The 12,703-nt window shown below is 49.4% G+C and overlaps 1 protein-coding gene across 1 annotated transcript in view; it reads left to right on the plus strand.

Moving 5' to 3' along the window:
• col27a1b (collagen, type XXVII, alpha 1b) overlaps positions 1-12,703 on the plus strand; it is a 699,034-nt gene that overhangs the window by 501,664 nt on the left and 184,667 nt on the right. Inside the window, exons 32-33 of the mRNA XM_072487808.1 lie at positions 6,528-6,581; positions 9,788-9,841. Of these exons, the coding sequence (XP_072343909.1) occupies positions 6,528-6,581; positions 9,788-9,841 (108 nt within the window). The remainder of the gene's footprint in view (positions 1-6,527; positions 6,582-9,787; positions 9,842-12,703) is intronic.

Genomic DNA, 12,703 nt, shown 5'->3' on the forward strand with positions numbered 1-12,703 from the left:
TTCTCTCAGCCCACGCCGGGCCGGAGAATCGCCGGACCTGCTGCGAATCGCACGATGCCGCCCCGACGCTCTACGCGCGCCCCCCCCACGGTGATTCTCCGCCCGGGATGGGCCGAGCAGCCGCCAGAAAAATCTGAGTCCCGCCGGTGCCGTCCATGTGCGGTCTTACCCGGCGGGACCTCGGCGTGCATCCATGCGGGGGTGGCCTGATGGGGGGGGGGGGTCCGGCCCCAGGGGGGGGGCCTCCGCCGTGGCCTGGCCCGCAATCGGGGCCTACCGATCGACGGGCCAGCCTCTCGGGCTGGGGGTCTCTTGTGCTCCGCGCCGGCCCCTGTACGCCAGGTTGCGTCGAGGCCGGCGCAGAGAAGGGAGACACCTCGCGTGCGCGCGATCGCGCCGGTCGCACCGCGCGTGCGCAGACCCGCGGCGCTCATTTGACGCCGGGATCGGCAGCTGGAGCGGCGTGGGTCGCTCCAGTTCCGTGCTGGCCTCCTGAAGGACCCGGAATCGCTGCGCCTGAGGGCCTGTTGACGCTGTCGTGAAACGCGACGGCGTCAACACTTAGCCTCAGGATCAGAGAATCCCGCCCAGGAAGTTTGGAGAGACGGTGCTATAATGTCTGAGAGTAGGTTATAGTTTCTGTAACTAAATCTATATTCCGCAAACCCCGGCTTATCAAAGTTAACTCGCTTTGCATCTGAGCATATTCATACAAGGGCTTAATCTTCAGACACAGGGGACTGGCTAAAAGATCACCCACAGGAGGAGGGAAGGTTCGTCATTGGTAAGGGCAGGCATTTGAGATTCATGAAGTGTGTTGAGTTGCGGCAGTAGAAGCTCATTGTGTGCCTGTCATGAACTCTGGAATCTGACTGGAGAGCTGGATACTGGTAGTATTGCTTTGATTGTAAGCCTTATGTAAGACTGACAGCTGGCTGTCTCACGTATATGGTGGAAAGTGTACTGGGGCATTGATTAACATATCAAGTCTACTGGTGTGTGATCTGCACCATATTTAATCCACAAGAGAAAAATGGGGTTCCTCTGTAACCTAACAAAGCATGACACCTCTCATGGTCGTGAGGAGGATGGAGAGATCCTTTAGTGTGATTTGAACAAGTTGAGTGAGTGAGCAAATGAATGGCAGATGCAGTAAAATGTGGATAAATGCGAGGTTATCCACTTTGGTAGCAAAAACAAGAATGACCATAAATTAGGAGAGGGGAATGTTCAACTAGACCTGGGTGTCCTCGTACACCAGTCGCTGAAGGTAATCATGCAGGTACAGCAGGCGGTAAAGAAGGCAAATGGTATGTTGGCCATCATAGCGAGAGGATTTGAGTACAGGAGCAAGGATGTCTTGCTGCAATTATACAGGACCTTGGTGAGACCACACCTGGAATATTGTGTGCAGTTTTGGTCTCCTTACCTGAGGAAGGATGTTCTTGCTCTAGAGGGAGTGCAGCAAAGGTTTACCAGACTGATTCCTGGGATAGCAGGACTTACGTACGAGAAAAGATCGAATCGGTTAGGATTGTATTCACTGGAGTTCAGAAGAATGAGGGGGAAATCTCACAGAAACCTATAAAATTCTAACAGGGCTGGACAGGGTAGATGCAGGAAGGATGTTCCCGATGGTGGGGGTGTCCAGAACCAGGGGTCACAGTCTGAGGGTACGGGGTAGACCATTTAGGACAGAGATGAGGAAACATTTCTTCACCCAAAGAGTGGTCGGCCTGTGGAATTCATTACCGCAGGAAGTAGTTGAGTCCAAAACATTGTTTGGTTTCAAGAAGCAGTCAGATATAGCACTTAGCGCGAAGGGGATCAAAGGATATGGGGGGAAGGTGGGATTAGGCTATTGAGTTGGATGATCAGCCATGATCATAATGAATGGCGGAGCAGGCTCGAAGGGCCAAATGGCCTCCTCCTGCTCCTATTTTGTCTATGTTCCTATGTTACAATATTGAATCAATGAATTGATATTGACTTCACAGAATACAGGAATTTCAGATGATGAAGGCAGATGCTGTTGTCTCCCAGTAACCCAGACAGTTGGCAACCTTGTCTTTCCATTTGACCTTGTATCCACTTCAGTGCGAGGGCCACGCACTTCTACCTCGGTAATATCGCGGCCTCCATCCCCACCTCAGTCCATTTGCCACTGAAACCCTCATTCATGGCCCTGCTGCCTCTAGACTTCATTATTCCAGACCGGCCTCCCATTCCCCACTTTCCATCAACTTTGCCTCATTCATGGCACTTCTGTCCACGTTGCATTCTGCACCAAGTGACACCCACTCATCATATCCACCCTCGCTGGCTGATGTCGACATCTCCCCTGCGCATCTTCAAATCTGATCTTCTCATCCTCGAGTTCAAATCCTCAATCGCCTCATCTCTTCCTATCTCTGGAACCTCAAGCCCTATCGTGCCCTCCACTAACACCCCCCCTCCCACCCTCCCCCGTCAACCCTTCCACAAAATGAAAATTCCTCTGTCTCTGGTTCCTGTGCATCCCTCTGTCCTGTTTCATGCCTTTAAGCCACTTGATTCTATTCTCTGGACGTCCCTCACCAAACCCCTCCGTGTCTTCTCCTTCCAATCTTTTGGTTCGCCCTCTTTATCAATCCTTCCTTGGCTTTCCTTTAATGTGAAAGACGCTATTAAATGCAAGTTGCCGTTGACAACAGCCTAACCTATCCGCCATGACAGCTCTCTGTCCATCTATATCTTTCTCCTCCTATTCATGCTCAATAAATTCAAGCACTTGTTATTCCCAAAATAATGGAGACGCGATCGTGGTCATTATTATCGACCTTTGCAGCCAGAGGTATTCATATGAAATGAAAATCGCTTATTGCCACAAGTAGGCTTCAAATGAAGTTACTGTGAAAAGCCCCTAGTCTCCACATTCCGGCGCCTGTTCGGGGAGGCTGTTATGGGAATTAGAACATAGAACATAGAACGATACAGTGCAGTACAGGCCCTTCGGCCCACGATGTTGCACCGAAACAAAAGCCATCTAACCTACACTGTGCCATTATCATCCATATGTTTATCCAATAAACTTTTAAATGCCCTCAATGTTGGCGAGTTCACTACTGTAGCAGGTAGGGCATTTCACGGCCTCACTACTCTTTGCGTAAAGAACCTACCTCTGACCTCTGTCCTATATCTATTACCCCTCAGTTTAAAGCTATGTCCCCTCGTGCCAGCCATTTCCATCCGCGGGAGAAGGCTCTCACTGTCCACCCTATCTAACCCCCTGATCATTTTGTATGCCTCTATTAAGTCTCCTCTTAACCTTCTCCTCTCCAACGAAAACAACCTCAAGTCCATCAGCCTTTCCTCATAAGATTTTCCCTCCATACCAGGCAACATCCTGGTAAATCTCCTCTGCACCCGCTCCAAAGCCTCCACGTCCTTCCTATAATGCGGTGACCAGAACTGTACGCAATACTCCAAATGCGGCCGTACCAGAGTTCTGTACAGCTGCAACATGACCTCCTGACTCCGGAACTCAATCCCTCTACCAATAAAGGCCAACACTCCATAGGCCTTCTTCACAACCCTATCAACCTGGGTGTCAACTTTCAGGGATCTATGTACATGGACACCTAGATCCCTCTGCTCATCCACACTTCCAAGAACTTTACCATTAGCCAAATATTCCGCATTCCTGTTATTCCTTCCAAAGTGAATTACCTCACACTTCTCTACATTAAACTCCATTTGCCACCTCTCAGCCCAGCTCTGCAGCTTATCTATATCCCTCTGTAACCTGCTACATCCTTCCACACTATCGACAACACCACCGACTTTAGTATCGTCTGCAAATTTACTCACCCACCCTTCTGCGCCTTCCTCTAGGTCATTGATAAAAATGACAAACAGCAACAGCCCCAGAACAGATCCTTGTGGTACTCCACTTGTAACTGAACTCCATTCTGAACATTTCCCATCAACCACCACCCTCTGTCTTCTTTCAGCTAGCCAATTTCTGATCCACATCTCTAAATCACCCTCAATCCCCAGCCTCCGTATTTTCTGCAATAGCCTACCGTGGGGAACTTTATCAAACGCTTTGCTGAAATCCATATACACCACATCAACTGCTCTACCCTCGTCTACCTGTTCAGTCACCTTCTCAAAGAACTCGATAAGGTTTGTGAGGCATGACCTACCCTTCACAAAGCCATGCTGACTATCCCTGATCATATTAATCCTATCTAGATGATTATAAATCTTGTCTCTTATAATCCCCTCCAAGACTTTACCCACTACAGACGTGAGGCTCACCGGTCTATAGTTGCCGGGGTTGTCTCTGCTCCCCTTTTTGAACAAAGGGACCACATTTGCTATCCTCCAGTCCTCTGGCATTATTCCTGTAGCCAATGATGACATAAAAATCAAAGCCAAAGGTCCAGCAATCTCTTCCCTGGCCTCCCAGAGAATCCTAGGATAAATCCCATCAGGACCCGGGGACTTATCTATTTTCAGCCTGTCCAGAATTGCCAACACCTCTTCCCTACGTACCTCAATGCCATCTATTCTATTAGCCTGGGGCTCAGCATTCTCCTCCACAACATTATCTTTTTCCTGAGTGAATACTGACGAAAAATATTCATTTAGTATCTCGCCTATCTCTTCAGACTCCACACACAACTTCCCATCCCTGTCCTTGACTGGTCCTACTCTTTCCCTAGTCATTCGCTTATTCCTGACATACCTATAGAAAGCTTTTGGGTTTTCCTTGATCCTACCTGCCAAATACTTCTCATGTCCCCTCCTTGCTCGTCTTAGCTCTCTCTTTAGATCCTTCCTCGCTACCTTGTAACTATCCATCGCCCCAACTGAAACTTCACACCTCATCTTCACATAGGCCTCCTTCTTCCTCTTAACAAGAGATTCCACTTCTTTGGTAAACCACGGTTCCCTCGCTCGGCGCCTTCCTCCTTGCCTGACCGGTACATACTTATCAAGAACACGCAGTAGCTGATCCTTGAACAAGCTCCACTTATCCAGTGTGCCCAACACTAGCAGCCTACTTCTCCACCTTATCCCCCCCAAGTCACGTCTAATGGCATCATAATTGCCCTTCCCCCAGCTATAACTCTTGCCCTGCGGTGTATACTTATCCCTTTCCATCATTAACGTAAACGTCACCGAATTGTGGTCACTGTCCCCAAAGTGCTCTCCTACCTCCAAATCCAACACCTGGCCTGGTTCATTACCCAAAACCAAATCCAACGTGGCCTCGCCTCTTGTTGGCCTGTCAACATATTGTGTCAGGAAACTCTCCTGCACACACTGTACAAAAAACGACCCATCTAATGTACTCGAACTATATCTTTTCCAGTCAATATTTGGAAAGTTAAAGTCTCCCATAATAACTACCCTGTTACTTTCGCTCTTATCCAGGATCATCCTCGCCATCCTTTCCTCTACATCCCTAGAACTATTTGGAGGCCTATAGAAGACTCCCAACAGGGTGACCTCTCCTTTCATGTTTCTAACCTCAGCCCATACTACCTCGTAAGATGAGTCCCCATCTAGCATCCTCTCTGCCACCGTAATACTGCTCTTGACTAGCAGCGCCACACCACCCCCTCTTTTGCCTCCTTCTCTGAGCTTACTAAAACACCTAAACCCCGGAACCTGCAACATCCATTCCTGTCCCTGCTCTGTCCATGTCTCCGAAATGGCCACAACATCAAAGTCCCAGGTACCAACCCATGCTGCCAGTTCCCCTACCTTATTTCGTATACTCCTGGCATTGAAGTAGACACACTTCAAACCACCTACCTGAACACTGGCCCCCTCCTGCGGCGTCAAATCTGTGCTCCTGACCTCTATACTCTCATTCTCCCTTACCCTAAAACTACAATCCAGGTTCCCATGCCCCTGCTGCATTAGTTTAAACCCCCCCAAAGAGCACTAACAAATCTCCCCCCCAGGATATTTGTGCCCCTCAGGTTCAGATGTAGACCGTCCTGTCTGTAGAGGTCCCACCTTCCCCAGAAAGAGCCCCAGTTATCCAGAAATCTGAATCCCTCCCGCCTGCACCATCCCTGTAGCCACGTGTTTAATTGCTCTCTCTCCCTATTCCTCATCTCACTATCACGTGGCACGGGCAACAACCCAGAGATAACAACTCTGTTTGAACCGTGCTGCTGGCCTGCCTTGGTCTGCTTTAAAAGCCAGCGATTTAGCCCTGTGCTAAACCAGCCTGATCTTCTCGCTGGAAAACAATACAGCATCCACACCCATTGTGCATTTATTATCACAACTTGCCACCAAATAATTCTGCTTCATTTGTTGAGATGTGATACGTCTACAGAAACAAAAGGATGCGCCCACGCTTCAGCAGTTTCTACTTGCCCACCATCTTTATGAAACCTCTAATTGCCAACTTCATGATGTGGGCAGTTATCTCTGAAGGTTTAGACCCACTTCAAATTGGTTCATAAACAGGCGAAAGCTTAAATTGTTAAATCTTTTAACTCCTTTGTTTGCTTTTCCAGGGACCATCGGGAGTGGACGGGATAATTGGGGTGCTGGGGGAGATGGGACTAAAGGTAAAATGATGCCAATTTTAAAAATAAATAAACCGCTTTTAAAATACTTTTTCTGATGTATGTGGGAAGGCTGTGACATTGTCCCGACACTGGACATCAAAGAAAATATTCAATGTATTAGTGGGCAGATGTGTCAGTTAATGGCATGGTGGTTAGCACTGCTGCCCCGCAGCCAGGGACCCGGGTTCGATTCCTGGCTTGGGTGACTGTCTATGCGGAGTCTGCACGTTCCCCCCGTGTCTGCGTGGGTTTCCTCCGGGTGCTCCGGTTTCCTCCCACAGTCCACAGACGTGCAGGTTAGGTGAGTTGGCCGTGATCATTTCACTAGGTTACGGGGGGGGTAGGGTGGGGGAGTGGGTACTCTTTTGGAGGGTCGGTGCAGACTCGATGGGCCGATTGGTTTCTTTCCGACTGTGGGGATTCCATGGAATTATGCATGAGGTACCCCATTTATAGGGAGGTCTTGCAGCGCAGTGGGTAGCCAGAACCTACGGGTTCGAGCCCCACACCAGGACTTGATGGCCAAGGAAAGTGGGTTCACGACGTGACCAAACAGGTTGAGTGTCAACCTGCAAAACCTTCCAAACACAGCAATAGAACATAGAACATCTGGATTATATCTGGATTTCCAGAAAGCTTTTGACAAGGTGCCACACAAAAGGTTGCTGCATAAACTAAAGATGCATGGTATTGAGGGTAAAGTGGTAGCATGGGTAGCGGATTGGTTAACTAACAGAAAGCAGAGAGTGGGGATAAATGGGTGTTTCTCTGGTTGGCAACCTGTAACTAGTGGGGTCCCTCAAGGATCAGTGTTGGGCCCGCAGTTGTTCACAATTTACATAGACGATTTGGAGTTGGGGACCAAGTGCAATGTGTCAAAGTTTGCAGACGACACTAAGATGAGTGGTAAAGCAAAAAGGGCAGAGGATACCGGAAGTCTGTAGAAGGATTTGGATAGGTTAGGTGAATGGGCTAGGGTCTGGCAGATGGAATTCAATGTTGCCAAGTGTGAGGCTATCCATTTTGGGAGAAATAACAGCAGAATGGATTATTATTTAAACGATAAGATGTTAAAACATGCTGCTGTGCAGAGGGACCTGGGTGTGCTGGTGCACGAGTCGCAAAAAGTTGGTGAGCAGGTGCAACAGGTGATTAAGAAGGCTAATCGAGTTTTGTCTTTCATTGCTAGAGGGATGGAGTTCAAGACTAGTGAGGTTATGCTGCAATTGTATAGGGTGTTGGTGAGGCCGCATCTGGAGTATTGTGTTCAGTTTTGGTCTCCTTACCTGAGAAAGGACATATTGGCACTGGAGGGAGTGCAGAGGAGATTCACTAGGTTGATCCCAGAGTTTAGGGGATTAGATTATGACGAGAGGTTGAGTAGACTGGGACTGTACTCATTGGAGTTTAGAAGGATGCGGGGGGGATCTTATTGAGATATATAAAATTATGAAGGGAATAGATAGGATAGATGCGGGCAGGTTGTTTCCACTGGTCGGGGAAAGCAGAACTAGGGGGCATAGCCTCAAAATAAGGGGAGGTAGATTTAGGACTGAGTTTAGGAGGAACTTCTTCACCCAAAGGGTTGTGAATCTCTGGAATTCCTTGCCCAGTGAAGCAGTTGAGGCTCCTTCTTTAAACGTTTTTAAGAAAAAGATAGATGTCTTTCTAAAGAATAAAGGGATTCGGGGATATGGAGCTGAGTCCACAAAGATCAGCCATGATCTCATTAAATGGCGGAGCAGGCTCGAGGGGCCAGATGGCCTACTCCTGTTCCTAATTCTTATGTTCTTATATTCTTAACATACAGTGCAGACGGAGGCCATTCGGCCCATCGGGCCTGCACCGACCCACTTAAGCCCTCACTTCCACCCTATCCCAGTAACCCAATAATCCCTCCTAACCTTTTTGGTCACTAAGGGCAATTTAGCGCGGCCAATCCACCTAACCTGCACGTCTTTGGACTGTGGGAGGAGACCGGAGTACCCGGAGGAAACCCCCGCAGACACGGGGAGAACATGCAGACTCCGCACAGACAGTGACCCAGCAGGGAATGAAACCTGGGACCCTGGCGCTGTGAAGCCACAGTGCTATCCATTGTGCTACCGTGCTGCCCATGGCTGGCGGTAAGTGTGGGAGAGACTCCTGGTCAGCCATTCTTGATGTGGAGTGGCGCCCCTCAAGCTAGAAGCCACTGGCAACAGGCTAGTGACCTGTTCCAGCTAATGGAAACAGACAAAAATCTACCTTCGTGTGGGAAGAGAATTGGGGATGTTATTTATAGGCCTCCCCGATATGTGATTTGGCGATGCAGGGAGGGGGAGGGGGGGGGGGCGGTTTCCTTGGAGAAGAGAAAGTTGAGTGGAGATTTGTGGAAGCATTCAAAATCATGAAAGACCTGGACAAAGTAGATAGGAAGGAACTGTTCCCGATGATTAAAGGCATAGAAACCAAAATAGGTTATGGAGGCATGAGGCGAAAATCTCTTCATGCAGCGAATGTTGAAGATCTGGTATACAACTGCCCGAGAGGGTGGTGGAGACGGGCTGGATCAAGGTATTTTAGAGGGAAATGGATTACTGGCTGATAAGGAAGAACGTGCAGGGTTAGGCAAGAACGGGAGAATTGGAAGCATGTGTGGGCCATTCGAGACGGCCCCACTGGTCAATATAATCATGGGCTGATTGTGGCCTCAACTCCACCAGCCGACCAAGTGGAAAGACAATCAACGCTTCCCAATTTGTATTATTTGGAACACCTGAGCTAAAAACCCAGAAAGTTCACTTCTATTCCCAGCCCCAAACTGTGACCAGCTGCTCGGAAAATAGCGTCATGGGGAGAAGGTGGGGGGAGGTGGAGGGGAAATGGGACAAGGCGCATCGCTCGTTTGGGGAACTGGCACAGACAGCTGGGGCTGAATGGCCTCCTCCTATGCTGTAAGCCATTCTGTGATTCCGCGAAGGCGTTGACAGTCACAAGGAGCCCTCGGCACCCTGACAGTAGCAAGCAACGCAGAGCGCCATGCGTTTTGACGTCTTATACTAACTAGTCCCAACCTTGGCTTCACCTACGGCTGACCTTTTGCATCAGTCCTTCTCAGTTCTTCTTCTGAGTCCAGTTGCCACCGGCCCCATTTACATTCGAGTCATAATAATGGATGTTTTCACTGAAGGCTGTTTCTGATTTTTGTTTCCTCTCTTTTCCAGGGGATTCCTGGTCCAATCGGTGAGCCTGGACTGGCAGGTGAACCAGGAGAGAAGGTATGATGTTCTAATCATCCCCCACTGATTTTCAATGGATAAATGGGGGCTTTTGTTTTGAAGCCTGGCTCTCTCATTCCAACCCAGTCAAACTGGGCAGTCGGACAGAATAAGCCGGAGTCCCTACAACAGGCTCCATTCTTCCTGAAAAGGCGGACAGAGTGTTGCTCACAGTAACTCTCTGTGCGCACTGAATTCTCTTTGCAGCCACTGAAATATGCACCTGTTTTCTATCAGATAGGAACTGATTTTCAGGAAGTGTCGAGCTCTGAATGATAGGAAGCAAAATTAGAGAAATATACAGAGTGCCGGCGCCTTCCAACAGGGAGGTGCTTAAGCAGGAGTTATCAGGCAGGAAGAATTTTCCAGCTCCCAAGTTTCCGTTTCCACAGACGGAATACTGTCTTCCAGCAAAGTTTACATGGCACCAGATGTGAAATCCGCAGCAGCGGAAATTTCTGGATAGCTATTTTCAAATATACATTAAGATGAGTTTGCAACAAATTTATCCATGGCGATGGTGGCGGCAGGTAATGCCAGTCCTCGCATGTGGGGAAACATTGATTTTCCTGCTCCTGTTCATGCTGTGCTCTTCAAAGGCTCAGGGCAGGGTTTGCTGCTCCCCCTCCCCGCTGGCAGCCACATTTCCAGCGGCAGAGGTGACCCATTGTTGGCCGGCAGCGGGATTTTCCAGTCCCATCGATGCTCCCCCCCACCTTCCGCTGCCGGGTAAGGCGGGGGGGGCACCACCGTCGGCAACATCGGAAAACCTAGGCCTTCGTGAGTTAAATCCGGAGCCTTGGATTAGCATTGGAATTTAGGAGTTCAGTTCAGTTCTTTGAGGCTGTTCCGCCTTTCTACTGGATTAGGCCCCCCCCCCCCCCCAATTCCATTTACCCACCTGCTACTTCTTGATGGTCGTGCTCAATAAGAATCCATCAATTGCATCCTGGAAATTCCAACATCCATAACCTTTGGAAAAAGAATTCTAGACATTGCAATAAAGCGTTTCCTAATTTCACCCTCAATGTCCTGGCTCCGAGTTTAAGAATACAAACTCTTGTACTGGATTTTCCCAATAGAGGAAATGGCTTGTTCTGTTAAACATTTATCATTTCAAACACCGTTATTAGATTACGCTCCACTTTCTAAACTCCATGGAATGTCGGCCAACTTTATCCAACCTAAAGTAATAATTTTAACCTGTTAATTCCTGGTATAATTCCGGTGAATCAGCCCCCCCCACCCTTTCCGATGCCTCTCTATAATTTCCTGAGGTGCGTTGGCCAGGACTGAATGCAAAATTTCAGATGTGGTCGGGTCAGGGTTACAATGGAAGTATCGCTTCCTTGCTTTTGAATTCCAGTCCCCTTGAGTGTCAACCTGCCAAATCTTTCCAACCTGCCAATGGCGGGCGGCAAGAGCTGGAGAGACACCTGGTCAGCCATCCTTGATGTAAACTGACGCCCCCTCAAGCTGTAAGCCCCTGTCAACGGACTGGCAAGCTTTTCCGGGAATTACTAGCTGTGGAAACGGACGGAAGTCTGCCTTGGTGCATCGCTGGGTGCGGGAAGAGAGTTGGAATTCCTTTATCCACGGCATTAACATGTACACCACAAAGTTGCGACCCCAGTGTGGATCCATGTCATATGGCCGCCTCCAATTTCCTGCCCACTTATTTTTCCTGATAATCTCTTAGGCGGAATCTTAGCAAATGCTGTCTGGAAGTCCATCAACCCCCACCTCCCCCCTACCCACCGTGCCAGCAATTCATTCAGAATACTGAAAATGGTTTGAATTTTGACTGGACTGCAGGATCCTTTCCTGTGGAATTCACAAAGATAATTTGGGGAAATTCATTTTCATTCCTCAGTTTTGGAAGTGCCAGCCTGCATCATTTTAATCGTTATGAATCACACAAGTGGATCAGTTTGACTGAGTTTTTTGCTTTCCTGTAAAACACAAAGGACACGGATTAATGGAAGTTAAACAGCGTCCCGCTTCAGGTGTGTTTAGCAGCGTCGACAATGACCCTGATATTAAACAGGGGCCTCGCCGAGGCCGAGCTTAGCTTCACTTCCTGCACTAACAAGCTCAGCTCGGCAGTGCAGGAAGAGTTTGGGTCACCATCTTTAAATGGCGCCCTGATCTCTGGACCCCCCACCGTGGCGTCTGACCCCCCCCCCCCCCCCCAATTCACCAACTTACCAATTAGGGGGGTCCTCAACCCCTAGCACCTAACCTCATAAGGGCACCCCCCCAGGCCCGATCGCCAGCCTGGACAAGATGCCATTTGGGCATCTTGGAACTGCTAGCCTGATACCCTGGCACTACCCCTGCCAGCCTGGCAGTGCCAGCTGGGCAGCCTAGCATTGCCAGGGTGGCACCCAAGTGGCACTACCAGGGTGCCTGGGCAGCACGGCTAGGGTGGCAGTGCTGCTGTGCCCAGGTGGCATTGGGAGTGCCAGGCTACCACCCTGCCCAGAGCCTGACCACCCAGGGGCCCCTGATGGCTTGGCAAAGCCCCACCAAAGTATCGGTACACCTGGTCCACGTTTGTGGAATTAGTGCTAAATGGCACCTACTCAGGATCTCCGAGACGAGGCCGTTCGATCCCCGACCGTGGGTAACTCCAGCGCGAACATATTTAAGTGAGTTTAACTGCTCACTTAAACATGCAAATCTGGATCTCGCCCATTGAGGGCGGGATTCAGATCGCGACACCTCGCGAGATCGTCTTAGATCTCGCGAGGCGTAACGAGCTTCGTAAATCTCACGAGAGGCATCTTGCATGATTTACCGGCCTCGTCGCGTCCCGTGTTGGCCTCAATGAAGCCGCTGCATCGCTCCCAAAATCTTGAA

This window comes from Scyliorhinus torazame, chromosome 22, assembly GCF_047496885.1.
Source record: "Scyliorhinus torazame isolate Kashiwa2021f chromosome 22, sScyTor2.1, whole genome shotgun sequence".
NCBI classification, from domain to species: Eukaryota; Metazoa; Chordata; class Chondrichthyes; order Carcharhiniformes; family Scyliorhinidae; genus Scyliorhinus; species Scyliorhinus torazame.